General features: G+C 35.8%; 3 protein-coding genes across 3 annotated transcripts; all 3 read left to right on the plus strand.

Moving 5' to 3' along the window:
- Positions 1 to 669: 669 nt before the first annotated feature.
- On the plus strand, positions 670 to 4,878 carry LOC137711124 (probable inactive receptor kinase At4g23740). The gene is made up of 4 exons (XM_068450331.1): positions 670 to 923; positions 1,031 to 1,123; positions 1,524 to 2,838; positions 4,025 to 4,878. Exons 3-4 carry the CDS (start codon positions 1,605 to 1,607, stop codon positions 4,678 to 4,680), a joined length of 1,890 nt encoding a protein of 629 aa, XP_068306432.1. The 5' UTR covers positions 670 to 923; positions 1,031 to 1,123; positions 1,524 to 1,604; the 3' UTR covers positions 4,681 to 4,878.
- A 4,081-nt stretch (positions 4,879 to 8,959) lies between these two features.
- LOC137710086 (uncharacterized) lies at positions 8,960 to 9,625 on the plus strand. Its single transcript, XM_068449042.1, has 2 exons — positions 8,960 to 9,274; positions 9,353 to 9,625. The coding sequence occupies exons 1-2, from the start codon at positions 8,960 to 8,962 to the stop codon at positions 9,623 to 9,625; spliced, it is 588 nt and encodes a 195-aa protein (XP_068305143.1).
- A 1,935-nt stretch (positions 9,626 to 11,560) lies between these two features.
- LOC137711188 (ubiquitin-conjugating enzyme E2 10) lies at positions 11,561 to 15,529 on the plus strand. Its single transcript, XM_068450398.1, has 5 exons — positions 11,561 to 11,647; positions 11,764 to 11,836; positions 13,509 to 13,636; positions 14,444 to 14,548; positions 15,189 to 15,529. The coding sequence occupies exons 2-5, from the start codon at positions 11,767 to 11,769 to the stop codon at positions 15,330 to 15,332; spliced, it is 447 nt and encodes a 148-aa protein (XP_068306499.1). The 5' UTR covers positions 11,561 to 11,647; positions 11,764 to 11,766; the 3' UTR covers positions 15,333 to 15,529.
- Positions 15,530 to 27,467: the final 11,938 nt, after the last annotated feature.

A 27,467-nucleotide genomic window follows, 5' to 3' on the forward strand; every position in this document is an offset into this window, starting at 1 on the left:
TCCCCTCTTATTTTGTGCGGTCACGGTTAACCCACGTAAACATTTTATATTGATATATAAAATGTTGACGTGGGTTAACCGTGACCGCACAAAATAAGAGGGGATGAAAAGGGCACCCAAACAAAAAGGCAAATCTTCTTGTTAAAAACCAACCAAATTCAAAATTATTTAGTCCTATATAATATTGATTTAATAAAAAAGATAAATCATATTCAAATCATTAAAGAAAAACCTAAAAGGTGAACAATTAAAATTATGGTTCAACAATACAAGTTAAGAAGGTAAAAACAAGAACGATCAAATGAGGTTGCAAGGGTTCATCAACTTGAGGATAAGTGTTGGTCAACAACCCGTATATAATAATTTAATATTTTTTTGTTAAAGTAAAAAATGAAAATTCGTGCTAACAAAGTCAACCAAACGCCGTCACCCATCGCTACCCTAATCGTTAACTAACGACCGCTCAAGAACGAGAAGAGCACCTCAATCGGGTCCACATGTCAAATCCCCACCACACCACGTCACCATCCGAACCACAATAACGGCGTTTGCGTCCACCAAGTCACGAACGCACGATCTACTCGCTCCCACCACCGGTTACGTTATAATAACTCCCACCCCGCACTCCTCAGCAGCAGCAGCAGCAGCAGCCACCACTCTCTTCTCCTTCACTCAGCTTCTTCGGAAAAACAGGTATTTTTCCAGAGCCCTCCAAATCCCGTGAATTAAAATAGCGGCTTCATTCTTCTTGTTTTTGCACTTTTTACCCCAAAAACAGGACAAAAAAAGGTAAAATCATTTACCTTTGGCCTTTTTTGCAACAGTATTCTCCTCCTTCCCCTCCCCCTCCCCCTCCCCCTCAGGTTTATTCACATTGGATGCTAATAGCTTCCGGCACCATCAGTTTAGAGTCATCATAACATGTACGTTTCCACTGCTCTCTCTCTCATTCCTCACAGTAATTTTCTCTCTCCACATTTTACTTTGTTGTACCATATAGTAATTTTCCTCTGAATTTTTTTGGGTTCAGAGGCAGACTTGAACTTGTATTCGACTTGGGTTCACTCAAAATAGCAGAAAACCTTGATGGGTCAGTTCTGAAATCAATGGTGTTTATGTAAAGGTATGTTTTGAGCTTCTGTGCACTTTGGTTTTCCAATTTATTTTTTTTTTTTTTTTTTTTTTTTTTTACAGTTTATGAACACAATTCCCATGTAAAATTCTTGGGTTTCTGTAAATTTTTTGAAATTTGAACTTGCAAAGCTCAAAGCAAACAAAGAACAAAAAGAAGCTCGATTTCTGGTGGTACTACTGCGTACTTTGCTTTTTGCACAATAAAATAACTCCCTTTTTTACTATATAAACACGATATTCAAAGCCTGCAAAAGCTCAAATTTCTCAGAGTCACCTCTCTGCTTTTTCTCGACAATTTTCTCGGAATCTGATTTATTTTTCTTTTTGTTTTCGCTTTACATTCTGTCTTTTGTATTTTTAACTTGTTTTTTCCCTCTATATTTTGTCAGAAGCATGAAAAGATTGAAACTTCCCAGAAACAGCTCGTTATTTGAAGGGTTTGGGATTTTGGTGAGAGGGTAGTGAGGGAAATGGCGGGTCTTGGCGTTTTGTATTGGATTTTGCTTTTGGGTTTGATTTTCTTGCAAGGAAATGCAGACCCAGTTGAGGATAAGCAGGCATTGCTCGATTTCTTGAACAATTTGCCTCACTCTCGCACTCTGAATTGGAATGAGAGCGGTCCTGTGTGTGACCACTGGACTGGAGTGACTTGTAGTGAGGATAAGTCTCACGTGATAGCCGTCCGATTGCCCGGCATTGGCTTTACCGGCCAGATTCCTGCCTACACGCTTAGCCGCCTCTCGAGGCTGCAGATTTTGAGTCTTCGATCCAATGTGATTAGTGGGGAGTTCCCTTCTGATTTTTCCAATCTGAAGAACTTGTCTTTTCTGTATCTTCAGTTCAACAACTTCTCTGGGCCATTACCCTTGGACTTCTCAGTTTGGAAGAACCTCACCATTGTCAATCTGTCTAACAATCACTTCAATGGGAGCATTCCTTTTTCACTCTCGAATTTGACTCAGCTTTGGGGATTGGATCTTGCAAACAACTCACTTTCGGGTGAAATCCCTGATCTTCAATCGCATAAATTGCAGCAGCTTAACTTATCTAACAACAAGCTGAATGGTATTGTCCCCGAATCACTTCAGAGGTTTCCGAGGTCTGCGTTTATTGGTAACAACATTTCTTTTGCAAGTTTTCCACCTGAGTATCCTCCTGTTCTTCCGCCCGCCCCTAAACCATATCCGAAACCTAAGAATGGTGGGAAGCTTGGGGAGACAGCACTGCTGGGAATTATAATTGCTGGTGCTGTTTTAGGCATTGTAGCGTTTGCATTTCTGATACTTGTTTTCTGCTCAAGAAGAAAGAAAGAAGATGGGCTTTCTGGAAAGTTGTCCAAGGGGGGAATGTCACCAGAAAAGGTGATCTCACGGAGTCAAGATGCGAATAATAAACTGGCTTTCTTTGAGGGCTGCCACTACGCATTTGATCTGGAGGATTTATTGAGGGCTTCAGCTGAGGTGCTTGGAAAGGGGACATTTGGTACAGCGTATAAGGCAATACTAGAAGATGCAACCTGTGTGGTGGTGAAGAGGTTGAAGGATGTCAATGTTGGAAAGCGGGACTTTGAGCAACATATGGAGGTTGTCGGCAATATTAGGCATGAAAATGTGGTGGAATTGAAGGCGTATTATTATTCCAAAGATGAGAAGCTGATGGTATATGATTACTACAATCAAGGGAGTGTCTCTGCTTTATTACACGGTAACTTACTGTCTTCCATATTTCATATTTGATAAATGTTAGCCTGGTCACGCTGATAATCTTTCTGTTGAAAAGTGTTGAATGTAAATAGCTGACTGTTGTACCTCTTTCTTTTGAAGTTAATAATACCCTTGATATCCTGTACGTTATCGATGTTATCTTTCTACAAGTACTCAGCAGCATCTAACACTGGTGGAATAACTTGTATTCAGTCATTATAATATGTTGGAACTGTACTACTAGGTATGTGATAGATCCATTTGGAACTAGCCCGAAACCTAGATGAATACTATGAGTCTTCGCTTCAACTCAATGTTTTTAACTGGTCTTCGGTCGTCAAATATTAGAACATGTCTTGGTTTTCTGGATGTATATGGGATCAAAACTTGTTAAAAGATATTCTGCTGGTACATGGTGTAGACTTTGGATAATTCAGTTAACTCCTTTGCCAAGTAACACTTCTACTATTCCTGTGGCTTAGAATTGTTTAATGCTTGAATTTTGAGGTTTAGAAGCTAATCTTGTTTTAATCAATAAAACAATAATTACCCTTTTTTAGTCGAGTAATACTATATGGTTCATACCAACACTGTGTGAAGTTTGTGGTACATCACTTGCTGCTTCACTAGTCAAGAGAAAGTAGCTTCATAGAGTCTGAGTGCGTTCACTGGTGTTACTGTGCCTTATACCTTTGTAAGGCTTCAACATTTCTTTGACCAAGAAATATAAGTTTTGAAACTAGGATAATCCATGGTTAATCAATACAAAGTGATATTTTGGACATCAGGGAGTAAATATCTGTCTGAAAAGCTTCTTTGGGTAGAAGTTCCTCTGGTTCTTCCATTCTAGAGTTCTTTGTTTGTAAACCCCGTGGTGCGTTGGAAGTGTTCATTCCGTCAAGGTAGGGACAGGCAAATACTGTATTTTACACATCATGCGCTATTCTTTGGTGCATCCTAGTTTTATCTTGATCAAGCCTTCAAACCCCCAAAAGTTGTGGCTGGTAATCGGGAGGAACTCAATTTTATTGATGAAAATATGTTGTAGTTCTCGGCATTGACATCTTTTGGTATGACAATATTTGGTTGGTGGTATGCTTGGCATTCTTACTCCATTGTCTATGCTGCACGCATCATCCCTGTAGTAGCGACTAATATATATCCTGCAATATTCTTTCCATTTTCAGGTAGAAGAGGAGAGGGCAGAAATCCTTTAGATTGGGATACCCGACTGAGAATAGCAATTGGAGCTGCAAGAGGAATTGCTCATATTCATACAGAGAATGGTGGGAAGCTTGTCCACGGAAACGTCAAAGCCTCAAACATCTTTGTAAACACTCAACAGTATGGTTGTGTTTCTGATGTTGGTTTGGCAACTATAACGAGCTCACTGGCCCCACCAATCTCTCGTGCTGCTGGTTACCGAGCTCCAGAAGTGACAGACACTAGGAAATCAGGACAACCTGCTGATGTCTACAGCTTTGGGGTTGTGTTACTGGAACTCCTTACTGGAAAATCCCCAATCCATACTACAGCTGGCGATGAGATCATCCATTTGGTCAGGTGGGTTCATTCAGTTGTCCGAGAGGAGTGGACAGCGGAAGTGTTTGACTTAGAGCTGATGAGGTATCTATACATAGAGGAGGAAATGGTGGAGATGTTACAGATAGCCATGTCTTGTGTTGCAAGGATGCCTGATCAACGACCTAAAATGCTGGATGTAGCGAAGATGATAGAAAACGTCCGCCGGGCTGATAATGACAATCGACCATCTTCTGAAAACAGATCCGAGAGCTCAACACCACTGCCGGTGGTTAGAGCAGAAAATCCAACTTCACAATGAGCGAGCGCCACTTGCCATTTTTCCCTTCTGGTGTAATTTCATTTCATCTCAAATGCTTTTGGTCTAGTTAGTGAACAAATATGTGGTAATTTTTATTTTCTTTATCAAGTTGATCCCATTTAGGTAGAAAGTTAGGTCATTGTCAATGTATTAGTGGCTGTTGATTCTCACAATGGCATTCCAAATTATGTTTTGTTTGTTCAAAGTTTCTTCTCTCTCTCTCTCTCTCTCTCTCTCTCTCTCTCTCTCTCTCTCTCTCTCTCTCTACACGAAGTTTTTCACTTTTCAGGGCTGCAAGTTAAGTTTGATGCTGATTTCTACGTGGCCAAAGTTCATCTGAATGTGAAGAATATTGGAGGGAGAACTCAAAATTTCGAGGTGAGTTGCGGAGAGATTCGAAAGTAGTGGTGGGGAAAAGCACTCTCCCTGAATTCTTTTCGGTGTGCCTTGACCTCGGTGGAGGATGACTTCCGTGATTCGAAATATTAATCTGACATGTAGCTGTATCATGGAAGTTGCTCTCGCTTTAATGGTTGAATATACACTTGTGAGAAGAAATCAAAATTTGTTAAATACCTTTTGCATTGATGCTTTCCCAAGTGAGAAGAAGAGAATTCACAAAGGGGAGCCAACAGCCAAGAGTGACTTTGAAATTCTCCCTACATAGAAAGTTTATACTCATGAATCTAATACGTAAATCAAATTCTACACATATCAAGGGTAACTTTTCTAACCATTTTTCAACCATGGATTAACAATTACAGTAAAATCTCTCCAAAGTAATACTCTAGAAAGATATAACTTCCTTAAAGTCATAAAAAATTCCGGTCCCAACTTGTGACACACCCCGTCCCGAAGGAGGGCATGCTGGCCGTCACGTGAGAGTGACGTAACCATTTGCACAGTTCGGAAGCTTTAAAGATATACAACTTCTAAAATGAAACACCCGAAGGTGAGTCCTTATTTGGTCCATTCTGTCAGAACACCGTTGAACTTCCTCGTAGTCACCACACCTTTGCATTTCCTTAAACCTGGAGGGGCGCAAAACAAAATTGAGTGGGTCAGCAAAACGAACGTATTCAAAACCTTCTTTTCTCTTTTGCATATACTAACCCCTCGCTGTAAAACAAGTATAATTTCCCAGAAAATAAACATATATACGTATGTATAAATATGCCAAACATGCTCAAGGGTATATCATTCATGCTCAAGAATATGCCATGTCGGAAACTCATAATGAAATGTAAGTGCTCATGTATAATTCACATCAATAACATATAATCCGGCAGCCGGGAGTCACCTAACGTGACCTGTACGGCTGCATATAGAGCTCAAATCTCAACTCAATAACTGAATCTGCACACAAGTCGGAACCACCTAACGTGGTCTGTACGACAGGCTGGGTGTAATATATATATGCTCTAGTGCTACGATCACGTGAAGCTGTGCGATAAATCGCGGGTCACCTACAAGTCGGAACCACCTAATGTGGTCTGTACGACAGGCTTGCACCTAACTTGGATCCAAGGCGAGCATGCGGTGCTGGTGAACATACACGTGAAGGCTGTGCCCTGGCCTCGGGCGGGAGCACTAACACCGGGGGTGCAGATTATGAGCTCTCTAACATCTCATACTACTACTGAATACAAACATGAATACCACTTACCTGGCACTTACCTGTGCGTCCACAGCACCAAATACACATATATAAATGTATGCCACTACTAATGCATGTGATGATAGTATTTCAATCGTATTCCAAACGTATTTCATACGTATATCAAATGTATTTCGTACGTATATCAAATGTATATTAAATGTAGCTTACCTGGGCCTCCTCAGCACCATGCAACAGTATGCATAATTATGGTAATGCACATATTAAAATATGATGCATATATGACAGGATATTTAATTCGTATTTCTTTTAAAATACGTTTTCTGGGAAATACGTCAAGCATACGTATATATATATATACTGAAAAATAACTGCCCACTCACTGATCACATCGACGTCTCATAGGTCCCTGAACCTCCCCTAGCTTGGTTACATTCCTCCTCTGTATAATTTTCACCTATACAAAAAGTAACCAAATTGACGTTATTTAACGCACATACACCAAACATTCGTCCATAACTTTCTCATACGTTGCTCAATTTGGGTGTATGAATATACCACGGTGATCTACACGACGTCACGAACGCGTGACAATTTTCAGAACTCAATTTGGAGCTCTCACGCGCCCCCACGCGCACTGTTCACGCGCTGCCCACGCGCGCGTCTTCTTCCTCGCGTCGCCGGACTGGTTTCGCCGGCGGTGGGTGTTTTGCCGGAATTTCTGGGTAAACTTCAAAGTGTCATAACTTCTTCATTTCTTAACCATTTTCGACGTACTATATATCAAAATGAAGGTATTGACGAGACGAACACATCCATACCTGCCTTGACCCCTAACTCGCCGTGGATTCGCCGGAAAAACCCTCGAAAGCTCCGGCCAACTTTGACCACGATGATCCCGACGTCCAATTCCTTCAAACGAAGCACTCCGAGCTTCCTTAGGACCTCACCAAGCTTCCTACAAGCTGAAAATGGTATGGTTGCACTCGTACGAGCTTCACGAGTTCGATGGTGTCCTTAGTTTCTTCGATCCATCAAGGTTTGGGTGATTTGTGTGTCGTCCGTACGTTTTTGAAGAAAGAAGAAGGAAGAACGGAGCTTGGGAGAGAGAGAGAGAAGAGACAGAAAAGAGACAGAGGGAGAGGAAATCACGGGAGAGAAAGAGAGTGTGTGAGTGTGTGTGTGGTCCTACAACACTACACAACACAACACTACACGTAAATGTAACGAACTAGGGGTAAAATTGTAATTTCAAATGTACGTTTCGATATTTCCGGGACGGGATGTCACAACTTGGGACTAGTTTTGTATAGGAATAAACTTCACATTAATACGTTACAAATTTCTTAAGGAAACACACCTCTACGTTGTTATAAATGTTGCTTCCGGTTGGAGTTTGATGTTTTCTTCTTGCACAACTCAACACGAATATGTCCGGTTAACTGATTTTTCATAATGACCTTGGGTGGCATGGCTGATTTGAAGGTGAAAAAAAAGGCATCCAAAACCCTTTATACACAACAGGGCCTTGGGCATCAAGGAACAACGCCTTAGAGTACAAGTAAAGAAATTATATACGTGCAAGAAATAAAATACATGGTGCCCAATGAATCCTAAATAAGAAATGCAACATTCATTAAGGATAAATAAGCCAATAAATAATATTTTTTTAACTACACCTCTATCAATTTTATAACTTTATAGAGGTTTTATTGAACAATGTAAATATACAAGTAAATTCTGAAAAACAACCAAAAGCGATGTTTTTTTTTTCAAAATGCATTTCAAATGCTTTTAGAACCAAAAAATATTCGCTTATTTCAAAAACACTTCTAAACATACTCTATATTGATAAGCGAGGTATAACTGCTACTTAAAATTCAAATACATCCCTTAAAAAAAAAAATTCAAATATCATGAAAAGACTAAAAGAACAAATGACTGGTTATAATAAAGCATAAGACTTTAATACAATGACAATTTTTTGTTAAACAAAACCATAAGGTATAAAGTTTTGAATCTCAAATTAATATTTTTTAAATTTATATATCTGATGAAAACTGTTATTAGTATTCCAAAATTTTCATTTTACACTCCTCACAAGTGTTTTTTTTTTTCTAATTATAAAAAATTTGATTTTTTTTTTTAAATGTCAATAACAATTTCCTATCTATTATTCGGAAAAATTTCTCCTTATTTACGAATAATGTCAATAGGATGGCACACTTTGATTGAAGTGATGCGTTAAATGACACAAATACCCCTTTCCTCCTTCCCTAGAAGTGATTTAGAGTGGTTGTTCAAAGAGCTACCCACCTTCTCAATAAACTCAAAAGACCTTAAAACCAAAAGAAAGCATTAAATCAAAATCACTGATGCTTTCAGCCTACTGATGCTCACCTACTAATGCTACATATGAAAACCAAAAAGTTGCAATACTGCCCAAAACAACAGTGAAAAAAAAACATATATATTGTTCATTGGATTTGCTTTTTAATTAATCGTATATATTGTTCACTGGATTACCTTTTCCACTATGAAGTAATTTAGCTTTGTAAAAAGCTGTAGGCATATATTAACTTAATTGCATCATGTTTGCTCCACTAACAATATGTTTCTTTGTTTTACATATGTAATATTACGGTTTCTTTGATAGATTATATGGCCACCTCACGTAATTGGAATGATCATGACGAGGATGTACTGCTTACCATCCTCGAGGAGATGGTAGTTGATGGTGTTAGGTGTGAGACCGGCAGTTTTAAGGATGGTACATTTGTAATGGTTGCCACCAAGATGAGGGAGATGATTCCGGGCATTAATATAGAGCCAAAGCATATACAAAACAAGTTGAAGTGTCTAAAAGAAAAGTATTCCTCTGCATATGACATGATGAATACCTCTGGATTTGGTTGGGATGATGAAAAAAAATGTGTTGTTGTGGATAGTGACGATGTACTTCAGCTGTGTGTGAAGGTACAATTTGTTTCTTATTCTTTTTCAATTAGTTGCTTTAAAAGTCATAACTATGATTTCTTTGGGTTCTTATTGTAGAAACATCCTAATGCATCTTACAAACCGAATAAGCCATTTTCGTTGTATCCACGCTTATGTACGGTGTTTGGGAGAGATCAAGCCAAGGGTAGTATGGCTGAATCAGCAGCAGATGCAATTGAAAACATGGGATTGGAAAATGAGGATGATGATGAAACATTGAGATGCCTCCGACTTCACCTACCCCATCTCCTTCTATTGGTACATCCAGTGCATCTCAACCTATTAGGAAGAGGAAAAGGAATAAGAATAATGCTGATGCAAATATTTTAGTTGTTATCCGTGAGGGTTGGGATAAAGCAGTTACTGAAATGAAGAATTTAGGTGAAAGTTTTACTTTGAGAGAAGCGAAAGCCAAGTTAATTTCTCAGCTTCAGGCCATGGGTCTCCTATATAATCAGGTGTTGAGAATTTCAATGAAATTAGTGAAAGATACTGATATGATGAGTATTTGGTGTACCCTAGCTCTCACAAGGCAGATTTCATTAAAATGTATATGGATGGCATCTGAGCATTAGGGGGTTTAGTATGATATGAACTACATCAACTTCTGAGGTTTAGTAAGACATTATCTTTCTTTTTTTTTTCTTTTTTTTTCCTGAAGTTAGGACGAATGTTTAATTTGGGACTTCATGTTTAAGTTCTGGATATTTCATGTTTATTGCTTTAGCAAGATAATATCATTAAACTTATATATTTTTCATCCTTGCATGGCAACCAATGCCATAGACATCCAATTGTCTCACAACTTAACTTATAATATACATATTGTTTGACACAATTTGCATTTCAATGTGATGACGAAGAGATGAAAGCAGATTGTGTCAAAGATTCCAACATAGCCATTGCATCAACAGTTGTTCTACCACGCCAACCTCTTCATATGTAATTCATCACATATACATAACCATATACATATTGTGGTTACACTGCCATGTACCAAGTGCCAAGCCAATGGCATGCTCTCACCCTATTATTTTTTTAAATCACATAAAATTAATTGATGTATTATCCCACTAAATTAATTATATGAGCAACAAAGTACAAATACATGTCTCTTGTTTTCTGTTATACATGGTACGAAATATGAACACATCCAAGTATAGTGTACAAAATATATCATAGATAAGCAACATCATGAAGAAGAAGAAGAAAAAAAAAATGTTCTGTCCCGACCCAAACATTGTACCAAACAACAGACGAAACAAGGATAACTTAGTCATTTTAACATTTTGGTTCCGTTCTGTCCTGCGCTTACCAAACACAAAACGGAACAACTCTCTCGTTCTGTCATGCGCATACCAAACATCACATGAAACCACTATTTTGTCATGTCCCGTCTCATCCCGTCCTGTCCCGTCCCATCACGTCCTGTCCCGTCCCGTCCCATTCCATCCCGTTTGCGTATCAAATGGCCCCTCAAGGAACAACGCCTTAAAGTACAAGTAAAGAAATTACATATGTGCAAGAAATAAAATACATGGCCCCCAATGAATCCTAAATAAGAAATGCAACATTCATTAAGGATAAATAAGCCAATAAATAATATTTTTTAACTACACCTCCATCAATTTTATAACTTTATAGAGGTTTTATTGAACAATGTAAATCTACAAGTAAATTATGAAAAACAACCTAAAGCGATGTTCTTTTTTCAAAAAGCATTTCAAATGCTTTTAGAATAAAAAAATATTCGCTTATTTTAAAAACACTTCTAAACATATTCTATATTGATAAGCGAGGTATAACTGCTACCTAAAATTCAAATACATCCCTTGAAAAAAAAAATTTCAAATATCATGAAAAGACTAAAAGAACAAATGCCTGGTTATAATAAAGCAGAAGACTTTAGTACAATGACAATCTTTTGTTAAACAAAATCATAAGGTATAAAGTTTTGAATCTCAAATTAATATTTTTAAAATTCATATATCTAATGAGAACTGTTATTAGTATTCCAAAATTTTCATTTTATATTTTTCAAAAGTGTATTTTTTTTTTCTAATTATAAAAAATTAAAATTTTTTTTTTTTAAAATGTCAATAACAATTTCCTTTCTATCATATAGAAAAATTTGTCCTTATTTATGAATAATGTCAATGGGATGGCACACTTTGATTGAAGTGATGCTTTAACGAAATGACACAAATGCCCCTTTCCTCCTTCCCAAGAAGTGATTTTGAGTGGTTGTTCAAAGAGCTACCCACCTTCTCAATAAACTCAAAAGACCTTAAAACCAAAAGAAAGGATTAAATCAAAATCAATAACAAAGCAGGAGGGTCTCTCAGGTCAAAGGTAACCCTCTCTCTCTCTCTCTCTCTCGATAATTTTGCAGAAATTTAATTTGGGGATTTTTCACTGAGGTGATTTTATGATCTAGGGTTTGTTTGGTTGAATTTTTGTTTGTGAAGGTGATGGCGTCGAAACGGATCCTGAAGGAGCTGAAGGACCTCCAGAAAGATCCTCCTACTTCGTGCAGCGCTGGTATGTCTAGTTTTGAATCCGATCTGATTCCTTTTGATGCTGCTTTTGGTTTGTGTATGCTGATAAAGTTTTAATTTTGTGTTTTGGGTAGATTTTGGCATCTGATTTGACCTTCGATTGATGCTTGCTTTTGAATTTTTTATTTTTATTTTTTTTTTTATAACCCAAACCAGTAAATCTGTGTAAAAGCAGCAGTCTTGCTCTTGACAGACTTTGATCATTTTATCTCATGCAATTTTGTATTTGTCGAAAATTGAATGAAACTGTATTTGTTTTCGAAAGTTGGTCATCTGAATTGCATGGCTAAGAACTATTTGAGAAGAGGTATATGATAGTGAAGGTGCTATTGTGTGGTAGTTGCTACTTGTTACCCATATACCCATTTCCCTGCCCGACCCACCATACCGAATTGGGCAATAGATGACCCATCTAGCATCTTGGTTATAAATGGGTAATTTCCAATTTAACAAGGTGTTAAATCTATAACGGTGGTCTGTAAGGACACACTTAACATCCAAAAGGGAAACCTTTACGGTTTTTGGGTGATCCTTATTTTGAGTAACTCAAAATCACTGGGTCTTGCAAGTCCACCAAGGTGCTAAAGCGGTTTTTGGTGGGAGTTTTGTTATTCTCATGCTTGTCGATGGTCGCAAAGACGGAGTTGTTAGACATTAATGTTGTTAGAAAGCCTAAAGAAGAGGAAGGTTAGGGCACTCAAAGAAGTTGACTGGTAATTTGAAGTTGGAACAGTGTTGAGTATTTGTTTTCTGATTGTTTTGAATATTGTTTAGGTAAAGCGGTCATTGCGTGGTTGTATAAGTTGTGGTGGGAAAAGACGCATTCTTATTTTTCGTGGTAGGTGATTAAGTATTGTCTTGGGGTTTCTTGTTCAACGCTTTATCTCAACAGATAAATGGCATTACTCTGGAAACGAAGGACAAACTGCCTTACATTTCAAATTTCCCCCTTGTGACAGTCTACTGCATGGATTAATTATATATATTTCTTCTCTTCTGTTATATATGCTATATCCAGAGTAGACCTAGACCTACCCACTCTAACAATGGGTTAGGTTGGGTATGGGCGTTAGATGTATCTGGAAAGTAAACGGGAAGCTATTAGTGAATCCCGCATATGGCCCACCCTAAAACTTCCCATTTTCCTCCTAAGTGATATTATTTAACTGAACGGACTATAAACACATATTCGTTTACTGGTTTACTTTGAAGATTAACATTACCCTCTTATATATGGCTTATCTTATAAATGATAATAATTTGTTTTTTAGTTTCAAATAACTTGACTAGGTTAGATTGTTTATGTTTATCATCATTTGTATTACCATAATTTTTGTCATTGTTTATGTTTAATCCACTTAACGGCTGCAAGAGTTCATTATGTTGGGAGAATATGGACCAAGTCTCTCTCATTTATAGCCACAGCAGTCTACCTACTGTGATTAACGAAATTATGTGCAAGTGTAACCCTTCACTTCTTCTAGGCTATTAGAACTCTTTTTGTATAATGTTTTCATAGTAAATGGCAACTTTTGTCTGCTTTTTCAATTTTTTTTGTTGTTAGAAATTTACTGAAACTATTCGATAAAAGACTAACGACATTGTTCTCAGCAGATATCCAATTTGATTGCCTTTGCTCTTATGTATATCTTTAGGCCCAGTTGCAGAAGACATGTTCCACTGGCAGGCAACAATAATGGGTCCTGCTGACAGTCCTTATGCAGGTGGAGTGTTTCTTGTCACTATCCATTTTCCTCCAGACTATCCTTTTAAGCCACCAAAGGTACTTGCTGGCTTTCTATTAATTTCACATCATATACGCACAAGTTCCTTTCTTTATTGCTCTGCTGATTTCGTAATTGAATCAGAATCCTTAGTATCTTGATGTCAAAGAGTTGAGTACCTCATCTGGCCTAAAAAGTTGGAAAGACGTCAATCATATTCTTATGCTATCTTTCTCACACATATGATAACCAATTGAATAGGCTTATGCCTGGGAAAGATGACCATATCCTGACCCACTATGCCTTGATTGATTGTAATTTCTTGAACAGTAATACATTAATTAATTGATGAATGATGCCTAATGTATTTTCCATATCTCATGGAGTTGATTTCATGATACTAGAAATTGACAATTGTTCACTAGCTTATTAGTACTGAAGTAAATGGCATCCTCATTTGGAATGGTAACCTGTTCGCATTACTAGTGGCTGTTCTGTAAATGGGACTCCACATGGTTCACATGTGGTGTTCCTGTGGTAAATTATGATGTAAACTAATTACAAGAGCTACTTTTACGGACCTTTTAAGTCCTATGGGATATCTGGTTTAGTTTCAAAGTTCGTTGCTAATAGACACACTGGCCGAAGTCCATATTGGAGGTTTTAAAAGTTCCAAATTTTGATAAATGACTAGGAAACTGTGAAATTTTGCATATTGGTTGTTGTCATAAATACTGTTATGTTGGCTTTTCAAGATCTTTTACTTCTACTATTAGAACTTATTAAAGATTTTGTTCAACTGTTATTTCGTTTATCTTTTTGCTACTTACATGTAATTCTGTGCTATTTTTTTTTTGTTTTTGCAGGTTGCATTCAGGACAAAGGTGTTTCACCCTAATATCAACAGCAACGGTAGCATTTGCCTTGACATATTGAAAGAACAGTGGAGCCCTGCCCTGACCATATCCAAGGTAAATGCTTAATACCCTAAGCAGGATTGCTTTCTTCACGAATTTGATTGTTCTACAGACACTAGTTTCCCCTACCGAGTTCTACATATGACTCGAAGTGGTTACATCACTACAGGAAAAGCGAATCACTAGTGATGAAACTTGGGGTTTTTATATGATCCTATGCCATGATTTTGGTGGACTCCATTATTATTACAAGGCCCCTTGTGATTTACATCTTTTGATTTTAATTTGTAATTTTGTTACTTCTGAAATTTTACAAATTAAAGTTTGCAAACATAAGAGCTCTATGAGAAACAAACAGCACAAGTCCTTTATCGGCCAGAATAATTTTCGTTTTCTTTTTCTTGTGACGAATCATCACTTGTGCTAATTGTACCAAGAAATTTCCATAGTGAAATACTCATTGATCTTGGGGATCCCATTGCCTATTTGAATTATGTTGATGTGATGCACTGTGGCTTTTGAACTGTTATGATGTTATGCACTGAACAGGAAACAGTGTTTGATCAGATCTGCCATACACATTGAAACTGGTTTGGCTGGAAATTTCTTATATCTGGGTATTATTATAGTTGATGCAATCATATGTCCTTCGTGTCACTGAAGCACAGGCACTGGTTTCACTTTCATGTTTCAGGTGTTGCTCTCGATCTGTTCACTGTTGACAGACCCAAACCCTGATGACCCTTTGGTCCCAGAGATCGCCCATATGTACAAGACTGACAAGAACAAGTATGAGACCACCGCAAGGAGCTGGACTCAGAAGTATGCTATGGGTTAGTCTGGGCGATGCTAGGACCGTGTGAAGGACTGCTTCTTTTCTTGTGGCAGTATGATCATTTGATCAGATGTATGAATGGATGTGTGTTCTGTTCTTTACATAAGCGGACCAAAAGGGAGAGTTTACTGCCCTCGGAACACTATATTGCTTTCGAATTGTTTGTTATGCAAAAGTTTATATATGAGACTCTGAAACCATTCTCTCCCTCTAACAAAGTGCTGCTGAAAATGAACTTCTTTGGCCCCTCCTAGAAAATATTTGTTCCGGCTTTTTGCAATTCACATTTTGACACATGCAAAATTAACTCGTTAGAAACGCAACAAAAGTTTTATGTGTGAAAATGTGATTGGCAGATAAGCAGGAATGTCTATTTACAATTGGAGGAGTCATAGCAGATAATGGCCACAAGAAGAATGAACCTACGAGAATCTAAGTACGTTGCACTAAGTGCTAGTGGTTGAAGCGTTTTAGCTGTTAAATTTGATTTTCATGACTATTATATTTTTTTTATTTTTGTTTTAGTCATTTATTTTTGGTACCACTTTGTGTGCGTATTGTTAAGAAAAAATGGTTGTAAAATAAGATGGAGTTAGTTAAGTTGGATAGAGCTTACTATTTGGCAGGGGTCTTTGCATTCAAGTTCGAATTTCCATTGATCGATTTAATGCATTTATCCTACCATTGTACGTTACGCTAGTGGTTTTTTTGCAACCCCATGAGGAAGACTCGAGCTGAAACTCACTAGGCGGACGTTGGAGGCCGAGTCCGCCTGAACAACCCTGATCAGCTTCTTTCATCAAGCAACACAGCCTAGCCTAGGGACTTTTTTGGATGCTCCGAAGTATCCAGTATTCTAAGAGTTTTAACAATTAGATTTTTATTTAAAAATATCAAAATAAGATCTAACGGTTAAAATATCAGAAGTACTGGGTACAACCAGAATGCCCATGAATTCAGCGCCTAGCCTAAGTCCCAACCCGATGTGATTTGAAACCTCCCAAAGCAAAAAAAGTCCTTGGTATTCTTTGTCCGTATCGAACAGGAATGTGTACTGTGTAGTGTTCATTTTGTAGTGGGCTTCAAAGGGGTTGGCCCAAATCCATTTTAAAGGGTGAGTTGATTAATAGGAGGAGACCTAGATACCCCAACAATCAAAGTTATTTTTTAGGGATCAACTTGGATGTTACGAGAAAAGATAACTTTGAACCACATTATTATTAATATATTGTGAGGTTAAACTCACATCTTTTTCCATTAGTATATATAATACCATTCAAAAAAAAAAAAAAAAAAAAAAACTTGGATATTACGAGCAACTTTTGTCTTTCGATTCCCCAAAAACTAACCTCTAACCTCTTGTTTTTGTTGGGTAAGTTCAAGTTACTAGTTTCTACTCAATGTGAGCGTAGTTATAATTGTCAGATCGACAAGTTCATCGTGAGTTACGACGGATCGCAATCAGCTGAGTGGTGTTCCCATCAAAGTACGAATTCGTAACGAAGATGCACCTAACCTGGATTTAGTAAAGCATGCATGCTTTCATGGCATTTGGATGGTGTGATCGGGTGGGTAGGCCATTTCCATTTTTGTTGCCTTTTCAACCTCAAGCAACTGTTTGAGATCAGAAGTCCCCTCTGTCTCTTTGATCTTCCAAAATATTATAAACAATGACAGTAGCTGATCATGTGCCGCTGCCAGCCAAACCAAAACCCTAGAGAGACAGTACACGGTAACTAGAATAAGGACTTACTGGAACTAGGTTTCCATCCACCGCGGACTCCCGGTCTAATAATATAATGTTATGTGTGAATTTCTTTCTACATAGCATTGCATTATTAGACCGAAACGCTATATAATGGTAAACCTATTTTATGTAAGTTGTTTTCAGTAACTAAATGCGGTAAAACAAACCTAAAATTACTCAAAATCAGGATCCAGTTAATTAATGATGCGTCAATTTTTTTTAGGCAGTTTGTGTCCTCCTGCGGCGAGTGTGATACCAAGCGGATGAATAAAACATCACTCGAATTCAAATTGTGTAAATTTTTTTTGTCAATACACTATCAACATGATGCGTATCAATTTGTACACAAAACGACAATTCTGTCTTTGGGAAAAATGTAGGGCTGCAATCCTACGAAATAGTCCTCCAATACCCTACAAATCCACAACTTTGTTTTCTCACCATTGTCATTTCCTCTTTTGAAAAATACTGACTTCTCTTTCAAAATGTGACTTTCAACATTCTGTTTTCTTACATTTTTTACATAATATTTTTTAGTATTGATATAGAAGTTTAGCTTAAACTATGAGGCGATAGTAAGTTTACAAAGAATTTCATACTTTTTAGAAAAAAAAACTTTATTCAAATAAAAAACCTCTAATAAATTCTGTTCTAATATCGTAAAAAAAAATCTACTTTTAAGAGCCGTCAGTTCTCGTCCTTTTTTTAACCAATTTTCAACATGGTAAATACGTGGATTACAAACAAAAAAATCCAAATGTCTTTAGGGAGACATGTCCTACAAAAGGGCTAGAGCCTAGGACCATGGGCACAGAGAGAGATAAAGAGAGAGGGATACTTTGTTCCTCTCTCTCACGTCTCACTTTCTTTCTCAGACAGTGTTGATTTTTTGGGGTTTTTTAACGGAAAAGGACTCCCGTTGAATTCTTTTTCAAAGGATCGGAAGATCTTATAATTTTATGTATGTACGGTATATCATACGATTAAAAATTATTTTAAATTTAAAATTTAAAATTTTAAATTAAATATAAATAGTATCTAATGAAAATTAATTAAATGATATATGATGAATAAACATGAGTATAAGATCTTAGAAGGATCTAGCTATTTTTAACATCTTTGTAGCGTTGAAAAGCCATCTAAGTGCTCCCCCACAATAACCCTTTCAAAATAAAAAATAAAATAAAATTTGAAAAAGGAAAGAGATTTGCTTCTCTCTCCCTTTCAAAAGGAAAAAAGAAAAAAGAAAAAGAGATTTGCTTTATTTTTTTGTTTGGATTCGAATTAGTCGGTTCAAAGTCAAAACACAGAGAGAGCCTTGAAGAACATCAGAAGCGTCCAGTGTACCTAAATGGTGGTGGTGCTAGTTCGGAACCAATCACGTGAGGACACTTGGAATCCTGCTTCTATTTGTTAATTGTTAAGTGAATTTAACTCACCAAGCCGTTAATTAAGTGTGCGAGAAATGCTCATGGCTCTTTTAAAAGTGAGAACTTTTCATAGGTTTTGTGCAAATACATAATTTTAAAATAAGTTTCGTGTCAACATTATAAAAATATTGTTTAAAAAATAAGAGTTGACAAAAAATTGTGTTTTTAAGGGAGCCTCTTCGGCATTTCTAATAAGTATGCTCACGTCTTTCATTGGGCATGTTATTGAGGATTCCATGGTGTTGCTGCAACGGGTGATTGGAGGCGGTTTCACTCGTGTACATTGACATGCTAATTGCTCATCATTTTTTTTTTTTAACATCAAGAAAACAATTAATCTTAACTTAAATAAAGTTCCATTTTTGAAAAGGAAATCAATTTACTTAAAGAACAGAGTAATAAGAGTTGCTAGTACACAAGGGATCATGCAACAAAGTACGTCTAACTACATGCTAATACCGTCAAAATTATACATGCAATGACACAAGGTACAAAGTGAGTTCTTAACATATACACAAAATACAAAGTGAATTTTTCACATGACCGAACGCTTTTACTTAATGATATTATTTTATTTTGCAACGAGATTAGAGATGTTGGGGATAATATAAATTCTTTACTAAGTATCTGGCAAGCTCGTACATTATACGATCAAACAAGAATTCACTTGATTAATGTTCTAAACTCATGACCGACATTGTTTTGGATGATAACATCTCTCCTTAGATACGTTTAACCTATTAACAAATCGCATTACTCGAACCGAATGGTCAAAGATCAACCTCACTAGCCGGAAACTATGGAGGTCAAGAACCATGGCCGGTGTTGGTAACCCTTGAATTTAATAAGGTTGAGTTCCCAATAATAACATAAGCAAACAGCCAAATGAAAGCTTAGCTGTATCTTAGTGGCACAGAGATCATGTTTTTCCATGCCTAAAACCATTGTACTTGTAAGATTACTTAATTCAAATTAAATTTGACCAAAAATTATTTATTTATTTATAATCTTTCACACTAACATTATTTAATTTCAGCATGCACGTGGAAAAGCTTAATGCAGAATAGAAATTCAGAAAGAAAAAAAAACAAAAACCGAAGTCCCGGCAAACTAGTCGTGTTTTAGGAGTTGGAAAAAGACCCTGGTTATCAGGTCTTTAATTCCTACTTTAATCACAATTAGTAGGGTTCTTTTAGGAGGGCTGATTGTCTCTACTGAGGACAGGAGTGACTCCCAAGTTGGTGACCTCCACTCAAAGATGTAGTGATGTGGCCATTGTCGAGCTCGGTCTCCATTTCTTAGCAGTTGGTGAAGTGGACTTACACTAAAGTTTGGTTAAACTATTAAGGGATATTATGGGCTTTATTAATCATTTGTTTCTTCTAATCTAATCATTTAATCATTTGTTTAATACCTAATCATTCTTTGCTGATTTCCTTTAATTTATCTGCCGCATTACAATAATCAAATATGGGTTTTAAGGGAAGATATTATGATAAACTATTAGATATTTAAATGGCAATAGTATTTGTAGGAACAATTCCTTGGGCTTGTTTGAACAACCAGTTGCGCGGAGCAGAATCCAAATCACAAGTTGTTTACAATAAGATTACACTGAATGTTTTTTCGTCGAGGTGCATATATATGTTATTGATCTATGTGATACCACTTGAAATTCATAGTCATACACGTGACATGAACAAGATTATCACTGGCAGTCACCATCCCCATGCATACATCCTCCTCCTTTTTTGAGAGATTTTTTAGTTGACCAATCATACTGTTTTGTAGTATTATTCACACACGTACAATAATATCCATGGGTGGATGTCAAAACTAATATTTCATAGGCGTAATATTTAGAAAATTAATAGGTAAATACATATATATATTATTATATTATGAATGAATTAGTAACATCACGCGCCCCGTCACAACACAAAAGGAAAAAAAAGTTGAGACATTAGTAACGGGATTAGTTGTGTGATAAACTTGCAATGTCATTAAATTGAGCACGTTATTGTTGAGCCTTGAAATTATGGGATGGTTACTATGCTACCAAACATGTCCTATACAATCAATTATCAAATAATCACACACAACTTGCATTTCAAGTCAACAATTTCCTAATTGCTTCAAATAATACTTCTGTTAATAAAGGAAGTGTCAGATAAATTAAGAAAATTGGTGTCCTAATTTGTTGTTCAAAGGTGAAGTTGGTGTAATTTATATTAATGTTAATAAGTGAGTCTTCAACCTAAACCGATTGAATCCATTAAATAAAGTTCAAGAATAACATTCCAAGCGTGATGTTGTTCCCCTAATGTTGGCTATCTCAACTCATAACCCCAAAATTCGGGGTTTGGAATTTTCATAAAATAAAAAATGAAATAAAATAAAATAAATCAGAGGGAAAGAGCACTATAGGAGTTTATATAGTATGAAATTTCAACGGAAATGGATGGAAATTCAAAGAAAATGGCAACGCACGTCGCATGGAGAATCCACGTCACTATGCACTCAAAAGTTTAGATTTGTGACAACAACAATAATGTTGCTCTTTTCTATATATATATATATATATTTCTACTTATCAATTTCATATTTTCTCTTTACACATCACGAAAAGGGAGTTGATTTCAAACACCTTTTTTGAGTCTTTTATGTGGGTAGGAGGATAAAACTTGTGTGTTGTGTAAAAATAAACTTATTAGAAGTAGTGATAGAGTACAAATTAGATTTTTTGATAAAAAAGAATAAAGGATTAATTTGAAATAGAAAAAGAGAGAAAGGGGGGGGGGGGTAAATTTGTTGTTTAAAAAATTACTAACATTGGTTCTTCAACTTATGTACACACTTCATGAATAATTAACTCCATTTAAATACAATAATAATTATTATAATAATACAGTAAAACCTCTCTAAAGTAATATAGAAATAACCTCCTTAAAGTTATAAAAACATTCTGGTCCTAGTTATGTAAGGAATAAACCTTACATTGTAATAAGTTATAACTTTTTTTGATCCCATCTTAGAAAAACACGCCTTCATGTAGTTATAATTTTTGCTTCCAGTTGGGGTTTGATTTTATGTTTTTTTATTTTTTTGGCACAACTAACACGAATATCATCAGTTAATTGATTTTTCGTATTGACCCTGATGACATGGCTGATTTGATAGAGAAAAAAGGGTAGGTATTCAACACCCTTTATATACACAACGGGGCCTTGGGCATCAAGGAACAAGTCTTAGAGTGCAAGGAAAGAAAGTATATATATGCAATAAATAAAATAGGATAAATTAGGTTAGCATCTCTCATTTTTCTTTCCATTAATTGAAACCTTATTCATTTTTTATTTTAGATTAAGGTCCATTGACTTTTGTTCACGTCATTATTTGAATATAAATTATTTACATGCCAGCCTATGTCAACTTCAAAATTGAAAAACTTATTAATCATTTTCAAATATATCCTTTTAGCATTTTTCATATATTTCTATGAGTTTCCCGTAGGAATAGTAGTATTAATAATAATAATAATAAATAATAAAACAAATCAATAACAAAACCATGTACCATAGTAATAATTTGTAATTACCGGAAACAAAATTTTTTCTTTGGGACTTGGGAGGAAGAGGTGGTGGGGTTGATCCCTCTCAAACACCATGATTGTCGAATAGTAACAACCCAAACTAGACAAGTACATCTAGGTATTAGTGCTAATTAATTGACTTGTATAAGAACATTGGGATACGATTAATTCGCAATAAACCAAAAACTAATAATTAATAATGATTTATCATTTAGTATTACGGTCTGATGATATTCTTCTTCACTTGAAAGTGAGAGGTCTTAAGTTTGAAACTCGTAGATGGAGAATTCGATACCAAATTAGGCTGCTTATTGTGTAGCTTAGCCGAACTCTCCCTCCCCTTAATGTAAAAATATCGATGTACGAAAAAAAAAATTTAATAATGGTTAAACCTTTTTAACTACTACTAGTACTCGAAGTTGTCTATATTTTCATTTTGTGATGCTAGAAATATCGTTTTTGTAAGACTATATGATGTGACGGTAATAGTTGAATCATTAAAAAAGTAATCCAGCCATCAACCACAACATCTTGTAGTTTACCAAACATAATCTAAACAAAATGGTTTTTATAACATTTTTCTTTTTCGTGGCTCAACAGAACGTATGATGCTGATTAACTAGTATATATCTCTAGCATAAGGTTAAGAAACCGTACAAATTGCAAATATAAAAAAAAAATGTTTGGAAATTTCGTGGTTTGAGAACCCAAAAAACATCAAACATCAAATATATGATTAGTTATATGGAGCTTAGAGACCAAGAACATGACCCCTCTCTCTCATGTATTTGTCGAATCCCGTGTAGTCGTTGCTAATTGTTTTTTTATCTATGGGTTCATACGGTTAGCTCCTAGTTAAGCGCGGCCAAACTCCAAGAAACCCACAACTTTTTTTTTTTTTTTTTTTTTGTTATATTATTTTATTTTTCAAAATTTGATGATGTGAATCCAAATGCCCAAGTGCGCATTTCTTCTTAAGCATCCATTGGATCGCAAAACACAAGTCTCAATATATCATAGAAGGAAGGTAGGCACACATAAAGCTAATGTGAGTTTTTGTTGGTAATTTTTGCAAGTTGCCTAATCTTGAAGATTTATAGGTTTTGGTGTTTAATTTGAGTGCCTTTTAGCATACTTGTAGGAAAGGTTTTACTTCCACTTTAATCATAACACACATGTATAAAAGAGGTTTAATGAGAAGACTGTTATTAGCAGTACAAAAAAGTTATTTTGCATTACTCTTTAATAAGTCTAGGGTATGGAAACTTACATGAAACAGACCCTCGAAACAAACTCATTCGGAGATGTAAGCATTTTATTGGTCTTTTATGTTAATCTTGTACACAACATATTTATAGAGAAAAAAAAAACCTTAATAGTGGATGGTCTTGCTAAGTTACACCTTTCATTTAGTCTAGAAAGTGTTTGTTTTTTATATCACTATTTTCTCTGTTATTTTTTATGTGTTAAATGATTAGTGTCTAACGGCTTTTAAAACCTTGTTTATACCTCATGCAAAGGACAAGGTTAGTATTTTTTCAGTTAAGTTAACGACATACAAAAAAGAAAGTATAATACTATTAAAATCGGCCGGGGGGACAATTCTTTTCTTGGTTATATGTGTTATAGTTTTTACTTGAATTTGGTGTCTATATTGTTGAAACAAAATTTGTGATTGTTTTTTATTTAGGTAGCCAAATTCCCACTTTGTTGCCAATATTCTTTATTATATATGTAGATATTGCAAATTTTGCCCGTATCCAAATTTTAACAATGATTAGCACCCACTAATTTTGTTATTTAGTTGATAATTATAAGTGATTAGTACATGAACGAAAGTGTAAGCAGTACCAGCTGAGACATAATCCAAATTTGGTTACACAACAAAGCGGCAAATCATTGCAAATTGTCCAACTTTACATTCTCTTTTCATGTTAAAATAAATATGTCAAGGGGAGCCTAGCATGGTTTTGAACGCCCCAACCTATCAAGTAATTTTCTTTGTTTTTTTTATTTATTCAGATAGCATGGTTTTAAACTATGTGGATAGAAATTGTGAAATTTAGTGCAAATAGGAGAACGTATTGCTTTGGCCAACTTTGTTATGTCCATATCTAAGCAATTTTTTTAATCTCAACAAAATGTAAATTTAATCAAGCGCCTGACTTCTAAAAAGGAGGAAAAGCCTGAACTGGAGGGGGAAAGATGAGGAATTCGGGAAGGAGTAATGGTGAAATTGGTTGAAGAGAAGGGCCATGTAGTTTGTACCATTTGGTTTTTAGACCATCTCCAACCGAAGGGTCCAGAGGGTTCGTGGGCCTTACGGAATCTGAAAGAGCCAAAGGGCTAGCCGCATGCAGCTATCCAGCCAGCCTAGGGCTAGCCAAAAATTCAAAAAATCATGTCGGATATAACCGACATGAATGCATTTTTATTTAATATAAGTACATTCATGTCGGATATAACCGACATGAATACTTAAACAAAAAATTTGAATCCAACGGCTAGTTACCGTTGTAGTTTTTTTGGTTTTTTAGGCCTTTTTTTTTTAATTCTTAAAAATTCTAATTTTTTTTTCTTCCTATAAATACCTAAACCATTCATTAAATTTAAATTCTAATTTTTTTGGTTTTTTGGGCCAGTTAGCGTTGTAGTTTTTAAATTTAAGTTGTTTTTGGATTTGAATTTAAGTTGTTGTAGTTTTTAAATTTGAATAATAAATTATGTTTGGCCCTCGGTTGGAGACAATTTTTTGTGACAAGGCTAAAACTAGCCCTATGGCCTTTTGGACCTCGGTTGGAGACAGAGACAAATATGACCCTCTACTGTTCATTAAAATATTAATATCTTAAAAGGTCAGAGAGCTAAAACGAGCTATCTAACCAGACCTCGGTTGTAGATGACCTTAGGTTGCTCTGTCCTGTCTCGGAATCCCCAATCGTTATGAATGCATAACATTACAAAATATAAGCTTAATTATAGTTAAAACTCAACAGGAGCACAAACCATCTTTCTCCAAAGTTCTATAAAACAAAAGCCAAAGAATCGAAACCAACAACATAAAAAACGAAGTGGAAGAAAAAAAAGACTGCAAGTTGCCCAATAAGAGTGGCTACGTTTGCGTTCAGAGTGTTCATGCAATTGAGAAATTTTTAGTTATGACAGGAACACAGATGATACATCATATGTTTTTATATAAATAATGAAAAATTTTAATTTTTAAATTATTAATTATTAATTTTTTAATACATATATCTCACCTTATATGTAAAAACATGTACTGTAACATCTCGTACAACGATTACGTTCAAAAATCTCTCTATGCAACTAGTACTTGTAAATTGTCGATCTGTATGGGAACTCTCACTGATGTGATCAGACCAAATAATTAATTGGATATTAAAATAGGTGCTTTAAATAAAGTCGACTAATACAAAAGAAACAACCAGGACGGCTTCGGTTGTCTGATACGTTGTTCGAGGACGGGTTAATTAGGCACCTCTGTCCTCCCCACGGTCACTCTTTCAGTCAAGCATCTTCAAAAAGATGGGCTGCCTGGCCCACGCTCCTATTTTTCAGCCCACCTTTTGTAATGGCTTAAATTACTTTTCTGCCCTTCCACCTAATTTTTACTATGAAAAGTGATATTCACCTCTCATTCTATCTTTTATACATCCTTGTTAATTTCTGATCTGTGATTTTTTTCAATTCATTCGATCCGATAATCAAAAATTGAGAGAGATGTATGAAAAAAAAAATGGGTGTATAGATTACTACGCTTTTACCATTTGTGGATAGATGTTATTGTTACTCATAAAACAAAGTAATTTTGCACTCTTTCAAGTGCATTATTTAGAGTGCCAGATGACTTCGTTAGAGAGTTAACAACAATTTATTTTTTGATTTAGTCTGGTTAAGCATGAGGGGAGGGGGGGTCTCTATCAAAAGGTTAGTCCTTTCTAATCGCTATGAGCAGGAAGGAAGTAACCTACAATAGTAGTTGAGGCCAAACTTCTGCATCTTAGCTCTTTCTGATTGCCTCGTGCGAGATGAGAATAAGGCTGCATCAATAGTGTGATGGCCAACCTTTATGTGTAGTTACGCTCGACTAATGCTTCATCTCCTGCCAGTTATTGTTTACTTTCAATTTTTTTTTACTTTTATGCATTGGTTTGCTAAGTTTCTTCAATAATATCATATCGATCTTTTCTTTAAATTTTATTTTTATTTTTATTTTTTATTTTATCTGTGTTATTGATTGAAAAGAGATCAAATGAATGATCTTAACCGATTGAGCAACAAGCTATTTGCATTTTTTTTTAATTAAAGAATCGATTTTCAATCCATATATAGTTACTAATACTATAAATAGCATTACCGCTATCATATTTTCGGAACACATATATGTTTCACCAATGTATTAGTTAATAGAGTTCTAAAAGACGTTAGACGCTAGTCGGATGGTAGGCTGGGGCCTAACGCCTAGGCATACTAGGCGGATTTAAGTAAAATTATCATATAAATGAGTGCCTATTTACACTTTAGAAAGAAAAGGAAAATTTTTGAAATGTCATATAAATTTATACACATTTTTCAATTTATCATATGAACTAAAATTTTAAGCGATTTGTCATATTAACTTTCTGAAATCATTAATTTGTCATCTCACCCCTAACACCGTTAAGTTTTCTATCCAAAATAAGTCATGTGCCTCGTACATGACTTCTATTCAGGGTTATTTCATACTTATTTCCTCCATTTTACAAGTTCTTTGATTCTCTTTTGTACAAAACCTTTAAATTTTGGCTAGTTAAAAAACATGTCGTGTTCGTTTGAAAAACTTATGGTGAACTACTAAAAAAGTACATTAGACTCGCTAATATGAAGTTGTGGCTAATCGCAAGCTTTGAGAATTTAACATGGTCAATCATGGCCATCTCTTTCATTCCATTGCTACCCTGTAAAAAATATTTGTTTTCTGTGTCTCTCTCTCTTCAACATCAAGCCTCTCTCTCTTCTGCCCCTGATCTCAATTCTCAGTCCCTATCTCTCTCTCTCTCTCTCTCCCTCTCTCTCTCTCAATCTCAATTCGGGTAGCCAAGTTGTTGATCAAACAAACACCCTAATTTGGGTAGCCGAGTGGGCTTTGATCTGTCTCTCTCAACCTTAATTTCTCAATCTCATTGATGAGAAACCGTTCCTGCAGCCATTCGACATCCACCCAAACCATTGAGGCCACCTATACGACTTGCAGGACGCCGCCTAATTCACATCCCGATTTTCCTCTCAATTTAATCTAAACCACAACGGCTGGACATCGCCTATCATCTAGGCACCCCCTAGGGCGCTTTTTGAACACAGTTAGGGCT

Source organism: Pyrus communis, chromosome 12 (assembly GCF_963583255.1).
Source record: "Pyrus communis chromosome 12, drPyrComm1.1, whole genome shotgun sequence".
NCBI lineage: Eukaryota > Viridiplantae > Streptophyta > Magnoliopsida > Rosales > Rosaceae > Pyrus > Pyrus communis.

Bases quoted from the DNA above. Each gene is read 5' to 3' on its own strand.
- LOC137711124 (XM_068450331.1), top strand. From the start codon at position 1,605: ATGGCGGGTCTTGGCGTTTTGTATTGGATTTTGCTTTTGGGTTTGATT. The intron at 2,839-4,024 runs GTAACTTACTGT...TTCCATTTTCAG, and splicing joins TGTCTCTGCTTTATTACACG to GTAGAAGAGGAGAGGGCAGA.
- LOC137710086 (XM_068449042.1), top strand. From the start codon at position 8,960: ATGGCCACCTCACGTAATTGGAATGATCATGACGAGGATGTACTGCTT. The intron at 9,275-9,352 runs GTACAATTTGTT...TTCTTATTGTAG, and splicing joins TACTTCAGCTGTGTGTGAAG to AAACATCCTAATGCATCTTA.
- LOC137711188 (XM_068450398.1), top strand. From the start codon at position 11,767: ATGGCGTCGAAACGGATCCTGAAGGAGCTGAAGGACCTCCAGAAAGAT. The intron at 13,637-14,443 runs GTACTTGCTGGC...TTGTTTTTGCAG, and splicing joins ATCCTTTTAAGCCACCAAAG to GTTGCATTCAGGACAAAGGT. The intron at 14,549-15,188 runs GTAAATGCTTAA...TTCATGTTTCAG, and splicing joins CTGCCCTGACCATATCCAAG to GTGTTGCTCTCGATCTGTTC.